At 45.0% G+C, this 17625-nt stretch overlaps 2 protein-coding genes across 6 annotated transcripts in view; one reads left to right on the plus strand and one right to left on the minus strand.

Annotated features, from left to right (window-relative positions):
- Nucleotides 1-17625, plus strand: part of LOC131668634 (zinc finger protein jing) — a 78044-nt gene that overhangs the window by 24724 nt on the left and 35695 nt on the right. The gene's annotated exons all lie outside the window — the stretch shown is intronic.
- Nucleotides 6464-10945, minus strand: LOC131668635 (uncharacterized). 3 transcript variants are annotated; one of them, XR_009302306.1, is made up of 4 exons: nucleotides 10908-10945; nucleotides 9501-10558; nucleotides 7117-8233; nucleotides 6464-7041 (listed from the first exon to the last, which is right to left on the minus strand). XR_009302306.1 is itself a non-coding variant. In XM_058942974.1 (3 exons), exons 2-3 carry the CDS (start codon nucleotides 10534-10536, stop codon nucleotides 8079-8081), a joined length of 1191 nt encoding a protein of 396 aa, XP_058798957.1. In that variant the 5' UTR covers nucleotides 10537-10558; nucleotides 10908-10945; the 3' UTR covers nucleotides 6464-8078. The 3 variants fall into 3 exon arrangements, 2 of the variants coding, with proteins under 2 accessions (XP_058798957.1, XP_058798956.1); XM_058942974.1 differs by having other exon boundaries at nucleotides 6464-8233; XM_058942973.1 differs by lacking the exons at nucleotides 6464-7041; nucleotides 7117-8233 and having other exon boundaries at nucleotides 8259-10558.

Below are 17625 nucleotides of genomic sequence, written 5' to 3' on the forward strand. Positions count from 1 at the left end.
CGGGCTTGCTCGTTTAATCAAGCTCTCTCAAGGCAGAGCTCGAATCCGGCGTTCCGTAAACGTCTGACTACTCGTTACTTGGTCCAGAGCGAGGGGTAGTCCCGCACGCGGTACGTATGTACTCGTATATACCTGTTTGATATGTCGCTGCTTAATGGAACTATGAGCTCGTTGCCGCGTGGACACGTAAAATGCACGTGCAAATTCAAAAGCACGAGACTCGCGCCCCTTCCCCCCTCTCTCTCTCGTCAAAGGGTTTATGGACTAGAACGAGGGAGATCCTATCTTAACCGACAACTTCCGTTGAGAAATTAACGTCGAGGGGAGAGAGAGAGAGAGAGAGAGAGAGAGAGAGAGAGACTGATGGACAAAGTTTACGCTTCAGATCCGAGACGTGATTTTCAAAATGTTAAAGTTACTCGCGCTTGATTGAGTTGCAAGGCTCGTTGGCGTTATCAAAATTAGCGAGCAGGATGACGAGGCATTGCTTTGTCGATTGTCTCGCGTGACCCGACCGCACGTATGCCGTCTGTCACCTCTATACGTTTTTGGCGAAGGCTGCACGGCGCAAAGAACCGCAGTCGGCTTCGTATAGCTTCTTTACGAGCACGCATTTTGGCGCACTTTGAGGTTTCGTTTTTCTACGGTACTGCGATCCGACGTTCAGTTTCAACTATTCGAAATTGAATAGGGGCGGAGAAAGGGAACGCAAAGAAGCGTCAAGTTTTACAGGCGCTGTATATGTATTTTGGACAGTAGTAGTATAGCACGTAATGGCGTTAGGATGCCCTTTTTCTTCTTCTTCTTTTCTTTCGTTGGCCTCTTCCTCTCCCGCTATATCTTTACATATTTATGAAGAGAGGGACGACGACGCGACGCTCACTCTTCCTTGTACGTGTGCGAGCTTCGATTACCTCCTAAAATGTTAGTCCGACGACCGTCAATGGAATAGTAAAATTGACGTGTTATCCAGGCAGGATGCGCTCTTTTCGTCGTTGTTTTCTGTATCGCGTGAACCTTCCGTTCAATTGAAAAAGCGACGCTGACGAGTATTACGAAGGCTCGCTCTTGGGCAACCACCTCGATGGCATTGTGATAATCGAGAGTGACGCTACTACTGATGACGAAAAAGTTGCAACTGTAGCAACGACGAACTTGACCATATTTTCCTCGGCTTGCTTTCACTCGATGGAATCGCCGAAGCAATACCTGCGTCCGCGGCTCTCTTTGGAAGATTGCTGCGCCGCTCGTCGGAAAAAGCTGCCAATCGGAGTGGCAGATAAAACGAGAGGAAAAGTCGCGAGCGCGAGCAAGAAAAGGGGGCACAGAGGCAAAGGAGGCCGCGCACGAGAGAGCGAGGCGCGCAAGAGCGGGGAAGCTAGACGTATCGACCGGCTGCTGCCGGTGGCCTCCCAGACCGTAGCACGCTACTCGACGCCCCGCAGAGCAGGCGCGAAACGAACGGCGAGCCGAGCGCCGAGGTGGAAAGTGTGACAAAACTAGTCGGCAAAAATACGGCCACTCCGAGCGTCCCGTCGACGGCGATCGCGGCGCTATCGGACGAAAAGCCGGCGAGAGATAATTAAAAATTCCAGCTGGCGCGGGCGCGCGCCTCCTTTGTGCGGCGCTACGCAGGCACAGCCCTCCCCGGGGTGCGCCGGCCCGGCAAAGGGTGCCGCGGGAGCGAGGCGCGGGAGGGCACTTTTACTCCGAGCCCAGCCCTCGCAGCCCTCGCAGCCCTCGCAGCCTTCGCGCGCGCTTTCCCTCGGCGCGCACGCGACGTCGAGTCGCTTGCCGTCAGCCGGAGACACGAGCGCCCGCGCGCTCGCCATTGGTCGCGCACGCGATGCGCGACACAAAAACCCATTGTCCTTGGAGCCTCGCGCCATTATCGCGTGCATAAACGAGCCGCCGGGAGAAGAAGAAGCGTCGGCGGCTGCGGGCGCCGGGGGAAGGGTGAGCGCTCGTGCAAGCGCACCGAAAATTTCGCGTCGAGAGAGGGGGAGATCGAGGGACACAATGGTGCGACGCCCGAGCGAATAATCGGGAGCCCTTGGCGCCGAAGCCGCGCGACGATAATAGCCGGCGATTCCTCGTTGCTTGCCACTCGCGCATTCGACGCTTTCTGTCGTGTTCTGCCCACTCAGCCCGATCGTCACCGCTCGCGCGCGCCAGCTTTCGCATGCGCAGTCGCGACGCTCGGGGCTCGAGGAGAGCGAATTGGATTCGTCGTGAGACGTCGATGGATCGATCGTCGTTAATTGCTCGAGGCTCGAGTCTCTTGGCTCAGCCGATCGACCGAGGGAGAAAGAAGAGGGACGTCGACCGCCCGCGTCGACCTTATAAATCGTTCAGCAGAGTTACGAGACGGATATGCACCGGCTGCTGCAGCAATTGCTACGACTTGCTTAGCTGCTGGTGAGTTGAACGGTTCGCTTGGAATTCGATGTGCGACGCGAACTCATCGGCGGTCGACAAGAGGTTCGAGCGCCGGATCGGTCTCGTCTGTGCTGCTGCGATTCGTTCGCGTGGCTCGGTCTATCCGAAATCCACGAAGGAGTTCTGATTCCGCAGCCGCGCGGAGTTGATTCCGACCGGCGGCCGTCGAGTGCGCGTGCGGGGAAAAGATTGGGATGCCGCGCGCGAGAGAAAACGACTTAATCCGCAACGAGCTCGCGCGCGCGCGAGCAATTACCGAAACCACCTGTTACTTGCGTCCGCGGAAACTTTTATATACACGCGCGCTCGCTCGCGCCGTTGCGAGTTTACGACTTATTCTCCGGCGCGTGTCTCGGGATCCCCTTTTTTCGACTTGATTTCGCCGCTGCCTGTAAATCGCGCAACGCCTTTCGCCGGAGCCTCCTTTACATTGCTCCACTCGTCCAAATCAATATGCGCTTCCTCGAAATTTCCAGTAGACGACGGCACAGCTGCGCGCCTCTTCTCTCTCGGCTAGGCGACAGGTATTACGAGCCCCCGCCATCTGCGCAGCCGACTGCTCTTCGCTCTGCTTTCGAAGCTGTACGCGTGCCGTCGCATCGCGTCTGCGCGCGTCCCGTTGCGTCTCCTCCCTAATTAATACCTTGCCGCTCATCCAGCGACATTACCGAGGAGTGCGAGCGGGGCTTTTACATCGATTTTCAACCGACGGCTACTTCGTTTGCTCGCATCCGTTTTTCAGAGATAAATAGGTTAACATCCGCAGGGGAAACGGAAATAAAAATTATCGTACATCATCCGCATCCCCAAACTTTTAATCGAGAACTAATCGCGGCGAGGGATGAGACAAAAAAAGAAGACAAAAATGGAAATTCGCGAGGACAAGGGGTTGAAATTAGGCAGAAAGGTTTCTCGCAAAACAAAAAGTGATTAACGATTCGAGCTAGCGAGCTCGCCCTAAAACAAAAGTTCCGCCGTGGATATATTGTGAGGCGGTGGGCGTCTTCGCTCCCTTGGCGAAAAAAAAAACTACGCTTATCTCTCTCTCTCTCTCTCTCGAATTCTTCGTGCCAAACGAAACAATCGTACAGATGAGAGTTGTAAAAGTGTCTTTTGATAAGGACGAGCGATTAATAGACATGATTTCGCCGACACATAATCCAATAGGCAGGCAGCTGGCTTATTCTCTCGAAAGATACTCGCTTACCCCTCTCTGAAACTTGCCGGTCTATCCCCTTACTTTTGCTCGCGAAGAGAGAGAGAGAGAGAGAGAGAGAGAGAGAGAGAGAGAGAGAGAGAGAGAGAGAGAGAGAGAGTGTCTGACAATTAGGCGTCTGCCGCGTTCAATTTCCAATTAATGAGAATTTATCTTGGTAGAGCGCGAGAATGCCGGTGACGTTGCGAAGCCGAAATTAAAGAAAATTTATAGCTTAAATGTAGTCGGGGAGGGCTGAGGGCGAGTTCAGCCGACAGACCTCCCACGCCTTTTTATGTTTCACGAGAAATATCATAACGCTACATATGTATTGACACGTACGCACGCTCGAGGATCCGCATTGCACTGCACTCTCTTGAAAACGAAAGATGGATCGGAAATCATGAGAGGAATCTTGATTTCTTCCGACTCATGATACCCGCACGAATAGAGAGAGAGAAAATTTTAAAAGTCGATATTGCTGTGTCGCGAGTCCAACATCTGGCGTCTTGGCCATCTGGCGCCTGGGCGCTTTCGGCGAATCAATCCAAATTGCCTTCAGGGCCTATATACGAATAAAAAAAAATTTCTTCTCTTTTTTTACGGCATCTTGGCTCGTGTCTGGTGCAGCACTTATCTTGTTATGATCATTTGGGATTTCGAAATACTTTATTCGAGAGACCTGTTAAAGCTTCTTCTCTCTTTTTTTAATTATTTTTTATCGCCGTCGGAAGTGGAAGCCGATCGGAAATCGACTATTAATTTGCATTGATGTTCGGTGTGCACATGAAAAACGTAATTAACGAAAGGAAGGAAGGAAGGAAGGAAGGGAAGTTGGCGACAAACGAGTCAAAGGTTTATTAAGATGTTTTCTCAAAGGCGGGCCCGCAGCGAGACAATATATATATATACATAGCAAAACGCAATCCGCGAAAAGTCTGTACGAAAACATGGCGCGCGCATTGTCTCGCACTGCTTGGGGGCTATCAAGGGAAAACGCGCACGCACAGTCGCGAGAACGAGAGGAGGGTTGCGTTGCATTGTTCGCAGGTTTAATTGAAGACGCCTGTCGGATGCGCTCCGCGTATTTCTTTCCTACTTTCTTTCCTCGGCTTCTTCGTCTTTTCGGCCGCTAATTAACGCCGACGGATTTTCGTTTGACTCGCGCCTCCTCCTTCTCGACGATAATAAAAACGCGCCACTGCCGCCGTGTATCCGGTAGTAAACGCGCGTAAAGCGCGTGTAAACGAGACGAGTGCCGTCACGCTAATCTGCGCGTATATATAAGCATTGTTTTATAACTACGGCTTGAGTCAAAACAGGCTCTGACTGAGACTTTTTTTGTTTTTGTTTTTCTTTTTAATTGCGCAGCTCTGTGCGTAGAGCGGTTTTCTACATTTCCTGGTTCCTGGAGCGTGGATACATGTTGGCTTCGTCTTTCTTTGTAATTTTGAAATAATAAGAGGAGAAACACATATTGTTTCTTGTTTATTTGCCATTAATAAGTTACCGGTCTTAAATGCTTACAATTACGTGCAGAGTTATACGCACTTGTACCTGTAGGCAAGCTCTCATAACAAGTAAAATTATAAACCAAAACTTATAGCTACTATTAACATCAATCTTGTACTAACTCTTCCTTTTTAAGAATATCATTCTTAAAAAGGATATTATTATTTTGTTTGCATTCGTTTGTTAATAGTATTTTTGAAATTTTGTTCCTAGTCTATTTTTTTACAAGATATTTCCTTGTTGAATTTTCGGAATATTTTAGTTACAGCATACCAATGACTCCTTAATGTAATTGTTTTACGTTCATCCTCCATAATTGTCGCATGTCTAGTTGTCTTATTTTAAGTATAAAATTCAGTAGATAAACAGCTATAGTTCCATAATAGATAATGACGATGGAAAGTTCTTCGATTTTTAAAGTATGATTTTAATTTATTTATTTTGTATTTTTTGTATACCACTTAGCACATTGCGATAGGCTCCTCCCCACACAATAATTCCATAGGTTGCAACACTTTGGAACAACGCATAATATATAATAATTAATTAATATTTTTATATCCATAAATTTAGCAAGTTTCTGTAGTACAAATATGACGTACCTTGTTTTTTCCTTATTATTGTAATCTACATATATAAAATTTCCATTTGAGTCTTGAATCCATCACTATCCCAAAAAAATTATAAGTATTTTTGCAAATGGTTTCAGTTTTATGTAAATATTTAATATATCAGGAACACTATCATGATAGAACCCAAAATATATATACTATCTTGAGAAAATTTACCGACAATCGATTATGTTCCATCCATATGCTGCCCTCATTTAAGTTTTCGTTTATTTTGGTGTCAGACCTTGACCAATTCGCCTCGAAACTAATAATTATAGTGTCATCGACATATAACGATATGGTATTATCCGGTAATAGCTTAAGAAGATTATTAATATAAATAATGAATAATAGATTAATATAATAATGAATAATAGGTCCTAGTATGATTTCTTGAAGTGCATAGTATAACTTTTGGTGCAGCACTTACATAAATCTGATATTTTACAAATGGACTTCTATCCGTTATATAGCTTTTGAATAGTTCGTTAGTCCTCGAACTCTATCTTTCATGTGTTTTTAGTAAAATTATACAATCATCAGTATTGAATACTTTAACAAGATCAAGGAATAATACTAACTGTTATATTTTCATTAATTTCTTTAAAAATTGGATTCATAACGTAAGACAGTGCATTGTTTGTTCTTTTTTTTTGTTCTAAAACGAAAACTGTTTATTTGATAATACATCATGCCCCATCAGGAAATTTTTTTATAAATACAGTGAATCAATTTCTCGAAAAATTTTACAATATTGGAAATTAATGATACAGGTCTATAGTTTGTAAGTAGTGATGATCTGATTGGTGTATAGGTACAATTAGAGTCGCTTTAAGAGCCGTAGGCCATGTAGCTTTATATATGCTCAAGTTAAAGATGTATTCCAATGGGAAACTTATATATGCATTCAAGGCTTTAAGAATTCGAACACTGATTCCACCATTATCGCTAGCTTAATTCTTAAGGGCTTATCTTTATATATTCATGTTTAATTCATTCATTGAATTCATCAGTGCTCAATGATAGATCTCGTATAATTTATCCTTGGTGTTACACGAGATTTCAGTTATTTAACATTTTAAGTGATTAATTGTGCTACGATATTTTTGATATTGTCGATCAATAGATTATATGCAGTTTCCGAATCATCAAAAGTGACAATATAATTCTAATTTATTCTATCAGCAAGGATTTTGAACATTTTGTAATCGATATGTTTGTAAACGATATCTTTTGTTTTTTTCTCATACTTCATATCTAATAATATAACAAGTGGCTAGGGATCTGTGGAAGATTTTGTAACTTTTAATGGTTATCCGTATGTATCAATTGTAAGGAATACATTGTCAACGCAAGTACCTTTATGAGCATTATTTGGATTAGGCTTAGTAGTTTTGTAATAGAGAGGTATATACTTGTATTCTAATAGGTTTAATAGTAAATCCTGTGTATCATTGTCTTATGTTAGTAAGTTAACGTTAAAGTCACCAGCAGTGAATTGATTATCGTTATCTTTATTTTGGTCTAAATATCTATGTAGATTCGGAATGAACATTTTTTAATTATAGTGATGACACTATTGCAATTAATGACATTCAGTTCAAAATTCAAAACGATTTGAAGTGTTAACGATGTTGTTATTCTGATTTATGATTATTTTGATAAAAAGTTCCTCACTGGTCCATATTTTAAATAAAAAATGACTTTGTCTTTTCTCAAATATTACTCGATTTTTTAAATCATAAATTAAATTATAAACAATCCGTGTGAAATATGCGCTGTTGAGCATGTAACAAGTGAGTAAAATGCCAATTTTTGAGCCGAGTGTAGTGTTTGATCAATTGACTGGTGTAGTTGTTTTTTGTAACATGCCTTAACACGCAAATACATTATAGTAATAACTGAGAGCTCTCGTCCACATGTTCATAAGGGCAAATGAAAAACTTAATTTTTTCGTTATGTTAATTATTTTTGTAAAATGTCGATTCGTTAGACATATTTCCTCAATTGAACGATAGTACGGGTCATGCATCGTTACAGAAATGCGGCATATTCGGTCTAAAGCTTACTGTATACTTGAGCGTACGAAGCTAATACGGCCGACTGAAGATAAAGCGCTCACAGGTTGGCGCATAACTTCTGCGAGATGCCGAGTATTTTATTCCGATATTAATAAAAAAATTTAGCTAATCCAGTCGTATCCTGGCGATGCTCCGATGATGCTGTGAATTTCGAAAGAATTTGCTGCAGTATTCCATTGTATGCGGACTACGCAAGCGCAACGCCGACTCCACTCAGCACGCACACTCGCGTACACGCTGTTACTCGACTTTCACTGGCGCAGGCACGCTGCGCTCACCGGCTCTCCTCCTCTTTTTCTGTCTTAAGGCTTGTCCCCACTTCCAGCCAGCCACTGCGCGGATGGAAGGAGAACTGTTTCGATCGGACGCCCGATACGATGCGGACGTCACAAAAACTGTCAAGTATCATTCAGGCTTGATTTTATCAAATTTTAGAATCAAAATTTTAAAACAGGAGAGAATCAACGTTTCGGTAGCGCTTTCCTCGATGAAAACTATAGGAGGCTTAATTATTATCAGAAATATGTCTAACTGTAACTACACAGTTACGACGAAAAGTTTGGATTTTTTCTACCCACCAGTACTAGATAAATTGTGTGTATGTATATACATATTAATAAATTATGTGTATGTACATATATATTAAAAAATTGCAAATTATAACAAACCTCTTGTTAACATAAAAAATTTATGGAAAAAAAGTAATACACGCTTGACAAAAGTTTTTTACAATCAAATATGACAAGGTCGCAGTGACCACGTTAACGTTAATTAAAGTTGTGTCAGAATCGAAACGCAAATGTGGATGCGAAGTATCGAGATCGAGTTATCGAAGTATCACCTCGATGACGTTTTTTGAAGATGTGAAAAATATAACTTACTTAGAACGTTATTAAAAATTTGTTATTATTTATATTCGCCTGATTTGACAGTAATAAAACTAATTCTCGTCTTTTTGAAAGAATGTCAGATCAGATTAAAAGGTAAACTACTATTGTATTAGTTTAAATCTACAATATAAATGTGTATGAGTCTACACATACGTATATATTTTTATAATTTTGTAGTTAAATATTTATAACTACGGTATATTTAGTTTTAACAGTTAGAATTATGTATAAAACCTTTACCAATGCGGGATTACCTTTTTTTTTACCTCAGGATCAAAAAGAGACAAATTGTAGAATGTTAAATGACTACATATTTTGCGCAAAACTAAATCGCAGGACTTTAAAATTGGAATATTATCGCCTAAAACATCCATTACCTTACTTCTTAATTCCCTTAATTTGATAGCCTTTTTAAGGCGTTCCTTTATTATCGACATGTAATACCAATCATATATATTTAATGTATAACTAGTGAAAAATACTTCGACGTCTTCGCGATTAATTGACCTGACGCGTTCAATAAGCGTTTCGACGCTCAGCGTGAGAGCTTCAAATAATGTGAGGGTACTGTGGATTTTATGTCTCTGCATATCATCGAGTTGTTGGCAACATTCCTTAAATTTTTGGCACACTTCTTCGCTGGTCGTATGATTATAAAAGCGCTCCGTTAGCGGTACGCCGGTGGCTTTTAGGATAGCTAACTGACAAATAAGGACTTGGAACATACGCGAATTAACCTCTGTCGTATTGCCGGTATCGAGTAGTGTCTTACCATCATTGTCGTGTGCTTGAATGTCAGCTCCATATATAAGTAGGATCTCGAAAATCACGTCATATCCTAGGCCTTTAAAAATGGGCGTTCTTCCCTCGTCGTCTCTTACGTTCGGGTCGAATCCGTTATCTAGTAGGTATTTCATCGTATCAATCGCTCGGTTATCAACAGCTATGTGCAGAGCCGAGAGGCCTCCATTGCCACGCATATTAAAGTCGATCACGCCACTCTTCACGAATTCGCTGATGTTACATAACTTATTGCCGAACAAGTATACTTGTACATCAAAATTGAGCTCCTCTTTGACGTATGATATAAGTCTATCGGTCAATACTACGCGTATACCCTTTTCCGGTTCTTGCTGAACCAACGATTCCGTAGTGAAAAAGTTGTCCAAGGTCAGCACTTTCCAATCAAGCATCTGATCAATGCTTTTTTGCACAACCCTCGTCAAAGACGCATTATTGTAACTGCATACCAATAGTTCGTGAATGGCGTACAGAAAAGTTATTCTCCTGTCCCCATTTTCACTGTTAAGCAGTACCTTTAAATTTTCTTCATCCATCGCTTTCATAGCTATTTTGACGCTTTCGCGGCTGGCGATACGGTCGATGATTCTTTGTCTGTTAAACAGATTCAAAAATATTTGGGTCTTCTCCGGGTCGCGCATCTTCACGATCTTCTCTATCGTGCAACCATGTTCGCCCAGCGTCCTCACGAAATCCTCCTTGTCCGGATGTTCATATCTGACTTTCTCGATGAACGCGTTGACGATATTCGGGTCGTCGCATTCCAATGCCCTCGACAGCCCGCTGTAACCATAGTCATCCCTTAAATACATATCGGCACCGCGTTGTATCAGGAATTTCACGAATTCCCAACGCCTCTCGTCTATCGCAACCATAAGAGGCGTAGCGCTGGCTTCGTTTCTGGCCTCTATCGGAATCTTTGCTCTGTCTATTGCGTATATCGCCATCGGCACATTCCCATGCTGGGCCGCCACATGAAGCATCGTTAGTTCTCTTTTACTGTACATGTTTTCTCTCGTTATGCTTCCTCTGCAACAAGTCAAAGAACAACCGTAGTTTATTGCAGTATACACGTCAAGTACTTTCAGATTTCTCACTCTATATATCACTTCATATTTTTCTTACAGTTTATTACAATATAAGCACTTTTTTAGTCAAAACTGAGCCGAGAACAGTAACAAAGTCGCAGAACAACATGTGATGAGACCGTTACCAAGTCCTAATGTTTAAATTATTTCTTCACCAATTCATTCGTTGAATGGCAGTTACTTTTTATTAAACCATTTATATATTTGCTAACGAACTCGCACAGCAAATTTCTTTTTCAAAAATATCAGATTCGCGATATTAATTTCCAAACGAAAGCGGTCTTACTTACTAGCTCTAGCGGTCATTTCAACTCAGCTCTGCACGCTGATTGCTGCTAAACAGCCGGGCTTCGTCGCGTCATGCCTTATAGCTTCACCTCTGCGTTGGCCGCGCCCTCTGGCAACGAGTCCGTGCGCGTCAGTAGCATCAAGGCAAGCGTCACAATGAACTACATATGCCCAAATTTGCTCTTTTTCCTCCGCAAACCCGAACGTCGGTCCCTTACGTTTGTTGGTATTTTCAAGAAAAGAGAACAAATTAGTTTTCGCTCTGTAAGCCGCAGTCAACGAGACAAATAGTATTTTCAAGGGACGGTTCATCTCGATCGAGTAAGACGTTCGAGCATTGGTTTGAGGCGAACGTATTCGATCTTGATTGATTTGATTATGTGGCGTTAATGTTCTCTCGGGGCTCGGCAGAGCTGCTTTAGAGAGAAATTTCGTTTTAGGCTCGTGGAGCAATAAAATAAATTACGACTGGAAACTCTGTCGAAGCAGCAGCACGAGATGCGGTAAGAAATAACTTGCTTAATGTCGCATCGGTGGGCCAAGGCCTTTTCTTAGCTAATTTGTTTTCTTGTCTCTTCTGTTCTTCTTCTCTGGCCCAAGTTTTCCTTTTCTCTCCGAGTCCGTGGGGGACGGGGGACTCGTCCCGAGACACAAAGCGGTCTGCTTGGACATCATCGCCATTACTAACCCTCCCGCCCAAATTTGAAATTGACAATCGTTGTTTCTTTTCTGCCAAGTGAAAGTACGCTATAAATACATTATCATGTTAATTTGGAAACGACAATCTACAATGATTCACTCGCGCTCACTGACTGAAATCCATTAAGTATCTTTTGGGTTGGGTCGTCTTCCCATTTTCGGATGATCAGGATGGAGAGCCGGCGGCATCGACAACGAGAAACAGCAGCCTAGCGAATAATTGCCAAACAATCTCGTCGAGTTTTCAATGCTCGAAGCACTTGGTGAACTTCTGGCGCATTTCTCTCGTGCCTGATTTATCCGAAACGGTCTATCTCTTTCCGAACGGCGGCGGCACAGCCAAGCATTGTTCTGTCAGCTGGCGCTGGCGCTGCACTATGCGCGCGCTATCGATTTCGTAAAGACACGAGCTTAATGACAAGACGCCGTGTAACGAGCAACAAGTTATCCGATTACACAAGTCGCGCGCCAACCACCCTCGGTCTCGCACGTAGCGCTGTCGACGTGTGCCGCCTGCGAGCGAAGGCTGTTATTGCGTCGCGTGCGCGCCAAGCCACGACACCGGCTGATTTTCCATGCGCCCTGTATCGGCTGGATCCAATTGCCAATCAATCGGTCTTCGCGCTCGCGGACGTGGGCCCTTCGTCGAGTGCTCCTATTTATTTTACGTCCGACCGTCTATCCGAGTTCAAATCAAAAACGAGATTTCCAACGATTTCCCGGAAAGCTCGGTCGTAAAGCGAGAGAGAGAGGCGTCGAATATCGATTTACCGTACGGGCGCTCGTTCTCCTCGAGAAATCGGAATCCAGATCGAACCTGGAATTAACGAGCCGTAAAGAAGCTGCAATGTTGTGACGTCATTTTGAATTTGTCATATCCAGCTTGGCGTAAAGGAAGAGGCGAATGCCCGGCATCCGGCTCAACGCGTCGAAGCTTCGATCGACTGGATCTCATATTCAGAGCCGACGCCGTGTGCTTACAGAGACACGTACAGCCATATCGCAAAGAGGATCAAGTGCGCGACGCGTGCATTGTTGCGAGAACGCGGTGGTCAAGCATTGCTCGGAGGGATGTTAATATTTCAGTGGGCGGATTACCGAGTGAGTGCTGCGCGCCCAAGTTGTTCGCATCGAAAAAGGCTGGATTGAAATAGTTTCGAGTCAATTGCGTAGACTACGTGCACTCGATATGAAATTATCGCCGCGCGCTGGAGCGCATTGGAAATTATTAGTCGACGCTCGACGCTGCGCGCACGAACTGATCAGTTGCAACTGAAAGCAATATTATCCAATAGCTCGTCATTTGAAAAATCGACTCTCGATACTTTTCAATCCATAAAATTCTCACGTAAGTCAATCTCGATCTTCGATTCCCCGTAGTCTGTGCCGCAAAAACGAAGAGAGAGAGAGAGAGAGAGAGAGAGAGAGAGAGAGAGAGAGAGAGAGAGAGAGAGACGATAATCTGCCGTAAAGCAACAGCACACAGCAATCGACTTTCCAAAGTCTCGGACGGCGCAGGAGGAGGAGGGAAAAAAAAAGAAAAATTGCGCGCGTCGCGCCCGCGGAGAGAGAGAGAGAGAGAGCTCGTGAAAGATTGCGCGCGTCGGCCTCAGCGAAAGGAAAACAAGAGCGCAGAGGAGGCGGAAGAAGGGAGCGTGCGCCACGCCCTCTCGCGTGGGGTGCGCGACTTCCGGCCTCGCGGCTTCTGGTGCTATTTGTTTATTTCTCGCGTTCGTTCGCCGCAGCATCGCTTCTTGGTTATAGATGTTATCGCGCGACACACGTCGGCAGCTCGAGCATTCGCCGCTCCGCGCCCGCCGAAACGCCGCGCTTTTCAAAGTCATTAATCTTCTCCCTTGGAAATTTCGGCTTTCCCGCTGCGCCGCGGATGCGGGGGTATTTGCATGAGAATTACGATGCCTCGTCGTTAATTGCGCGCGAACGCTCGTCGCGACGGAGAAACGATTTACATGCTCTTTTTTTCCGTCGCTCTCCTTTTCAGCCGCGCGGATGCTTCCTCTGTTTTATTATTTTTTTCGATTGATTTATCGCGATTATAGTCCGCGAGGGGAACGAGCGAGTTCATCGTGTTGTGCTTTTGTTTTCGCCGCATGTATCACTGCCGCCTTCTGGGATCGCGGCTGTTATTTTTGCTCGGTGATTTTCTCTCGGCTCTCGCTTCGCCCGCGACTACGAGCGCGCGTCGGGGGCGAGGATGCTACCAATGAACGGCAGTTGCTCGAGAGAGCGAGACGCGTTCGGTTGGAGCCGAACAATGGCCAAGATTGCGCCTGCAAAGTGAGGGCCACGGAGATCGATTTTCGAACGAGGCGGCGAAAAACGCAATCGCGCAGTTCGGAGAGCGGCCGTGGAAAACGCGCGTCTCCCGTACGTGACGAATCGCCGATGAGAGTCGACCCGATCGGAAATGCTTGGAAACGTTCGGTCTGGCCACGGCGCCGAATGGAAATTGCTTCTAACGGGCCGCGCGCGACGCTCGTGCCGACTATTTCTGCAAACCGCGAGAAACCGCAAATCGTCCAAGATAAAAATGCGGACTCGCGTCGGAAGCTCCCCGCGCGAGCGGTCGAGGAAACAATTAAGCCGGGACGGGGAGCAAGAGAGATCGTCGCACAAAAGACCTCGACATCATCACCCTTGGGGGGAGACACATTTTCGCAGTGTCCCTCGGCGCTCTCCGACGCGACGCGACGCATCTGCGGCGAAATTGCGACTGACTCGGCTTGACCAGTTTACCAACGTCGACGTCGCTCGCGCGAGGGATGCTGCCTCGGCGGCGGTGGCGGCGGCGGCGGCGACGAGGCTGATTGAAAAGCCCTCGGCCATTCTGTTTTCCAAAAGATATCCACGTAATAATCTCGCTGCCGTGTAATTTCATGAGCTGCAATTTCGTGTACAAACACACAATGCCCCAGTGACATATGCAGACAATTACAAGCAGAGAAAAGAGAGAGAAAGTTTTGCCAACGCGAAATAAAAGAATATAATTTCACACGCGAGCGAGAAAGAGACGATGGGAGAATTATGAATGGAAAGAAAGAATAAGCGTTTCTCGCTTTCTTATGCAAATGCCAATTGCCGATGATGACGAGCACACCGGATACGAGCGGCAAAGTTTGACTTGGGAACGAGAGAAAAAGACCCCGATTGAACAGTGGTACTGTTATGTTCGAATCATTTGGCCTTATTACGTCGTTTCCACGTTTTTCTTTCGTTGGAGAATGATAGGACTTTCCATCAACGTGCTTTACTTACCGACCGATGGCTAGGCTACGTTTTGTTCAGCGAACTCGTGAGAATAGATTTCTCATTTTTCTAAAATATATCTTCACAGATGGCGTGAGATTTTCCACAGTTAAAGATGCTACTTATAAGATAGACAACTTGCTTCCACAAACGAAAACGCACACCTGTAAAAAGTAAAATATTTTTTATTTACGGAAATTCGATGTTATTGCCATTGACTTTGAGTTTGTTTGCTTCATCTTTCAAAGTTCCAATATTTGCACTAGGGCAGCTTGGTGGACTCGGTAAAAGAATTTAGCAAACACAGTAAGATAATAAATGGTTGAAGCTTTACATGACTAAATGATCGTCCGATGAACGGCGATCAGCACCAACTGCCAGGCAAAAAACGCGAAAGGAAATAAAAACAATACCAGCGCTTGAAAATGAATTTCCACGTTGCGAACAAAGCACTGCTGCTACAGCCGCGTCGTTCGTCTAGCTAGCTCTTCCTTACAAATTTTATCACCAGACATCGCTGCGCGTTAATATTAATTTCTGTTGTTTCCACGAGGAAACAATTACCAATGGTCATTATCATTCGTATGAGATCCGTGCGCATTCCTCATGTCATTACGTCAGCCTGAAAATTATTGACCTTAATTTTTTCCAACCTTCAAGGCTGTCGTTTCCTTTGCAAGCGCTTACTTTGACGTTTGACAAAGTATTTTTTTTTCAACGTTGGACAGCCGAGTTTTATCGACTCGACAGCTATATGCGGCCTATTAAGGCGATAATAGCATTTCTATATACGTGGCTTTCTAATCACGCTTACTTTCGCACGTGCGCAACGTGCATTGATCTATAAAAGGATCTGTTTGTTTCATTTTTTTTTCTTTCGCAAAAAGCTTTTACACTGTCGTTCTCTGGAATTAGCGATGAAAAATTAATTGCCACTCGATATGTTTACGCCGACTTGAATTTTCATAATGGCCGATCGCGAAGCTCCTTTTTTTGTTGCAGAAAGCAACCTCGTTATCTCTTTCTCTCTCTCTCTCTCTCGGCGTCTTAATTAAAGTCAAGTGAGTCGCGTCGTCGTCGTCTTATCGAGTTCTCTCGTCCTTAATCGCGCACGAGCGAATCATCAGCGTCGTTTGCGCGCTGAAATCTATATATAAATGAGCTCCGTTTACAACGTCGACTACCAGAATTGAGGAGCAAAACACGAGGTTTACAATCGTAAAAATGTACTGGCTTTTGCTACGTCGACTTGGAACACATTGTATTTTAAGCGACTTGAGAAATCATCTGCATAACAGAACGTGCGTGTGTATATACATAAGACACTTGAGAAAGTAGGCAAGCGGAAGGATGACTGGCTCGCTGTACAAGTCTCTAATGATTTTCATTTGGATATTTACGCGCCAGTGCCGCGTGCAGCGCGTTGACAGTTTTTCCCTGGACTAAAACTTCATTTTCGCAAGCGGTAAATTGCTCTCGGCGCGCCAAGTTGCTTTCTCGACGTCGCAGCGGAGCCTCCGACAAGTGGTACAGTGCGTTCATGCGCTACGCACGAGTGCCATTTTTCCCCCCGCTTCTTTCGGCACCGTCCTCGCGTCTGACGTGTAGCTGTGATATTTTCTTGAAGTTTCAGCTCAGTCCGGTATTTTTTTCTTTCACAAATAGCCATCACGGAATGAAATGAACTGCGTGTCGATTTCTTTTTGCACCTCTTGATTTCTTCTTGCATTCGCCGTTGCCCTCGACGTGAAAAACTTCACTTCGGATCCGAATCAGCAAAGCCAAGAGCGACTGCGCAAACATCCGCGCCAACAACTGGCAGTGCCAAATCGATAACTCAAAAGCAATATCAGTTGTTCGCATCTTGGGGCGTCCAATCCATCGCGTCATAAAGCATCGATATCAACTTGGCCGAAAAAAAAAAAAAAAAAAATGAACAACGACGGGTCCGCTTTCTCCCTGCTCTCGCGCGTGCTTAGGAGAGATTACGCAAGACGCGACAATGTCGACGGCCTTGCAGCGATCTAAAGCGGAAAATGCACTTAAGGGAAAATCCCTTAGCCGTGTGCATTGTTCGCTTGGCAGTAAACAAAGGGCACACGCGAGAGTCTATATTCGGCCATGACAATGGCAGCTCGTGTGTAGGCTATTGAACTTCAAAACCGCGCACGCAGAGGCGAGACGGAGAGCAGTGCTGTTCGGCGTAGGTGGCCGTCGCGGCGGCAGCGCGTCGTAAAGTCGTCTTCGCGGTAAATGGACTTTGTTATCCGAGTGACGTTCGCAACGGCAGCTCGTTGCTTTATTGCAATCAATCCTAACGAGGCGCGCGCTCCTCGTCTGCTTTGCAAATTGAACAGTGAGAGAAGGCCACGCGTCGTTTTTCCTCAAACGGGAAATCATTTCATTAGTCGTAACACGCTTCTTTTTCTCCACTCCTCTCCTTTCCCTCGCGTCCCTCGCATATATCTATCGCGAGCAGCTCGGTCACACTCGAGCTCCAATGCACGACTCATCTCATTACCATATACCCACGTGGGATTTCAACCCTCCCAGAGAGAAAGGACGAAAAAAGAAAAACTTTTCGCTCTGCGCGCGACGTTGTAAATAGTAAAGATAGCCGTCTGGCATTTTAAGGACCATAAATCGCAAGCGCATAACCTTTCCTCCCTCTCTCCTTCCCATCAACGGGAATTGCGAGAGTGAGAGAGAGGGAGAGAGAGAGGCAATTTTCATTTAGCCTACGTGGACGAGGTC

This window comes from Phymastichus coffea, unplaced genomic scaffold, assembly GCF_024137745.1.
Source record: "Phymastichus coffea isolate CEN01 unplaced genomic scaffold, Cenicafe_Pcof_1.1 PCOF00081, whole genome shotgun sequence".
NCBI lineage: Eukaryota > Metazoa > Arthropoda > Insecta > Hymenoptera > Eulophidae > Phymastichus > Phymastichus coffea.

What these genes read in the sequence shown, in the direction of transcription:
- LOC131668635 (XM_058942973.1), bottom strand. Translation starts at nt 10,536, where the DNA reads ATGTACAGTAAAAGAGAACTAACGATGCTTCATGTGGCGGCCCAGCAT.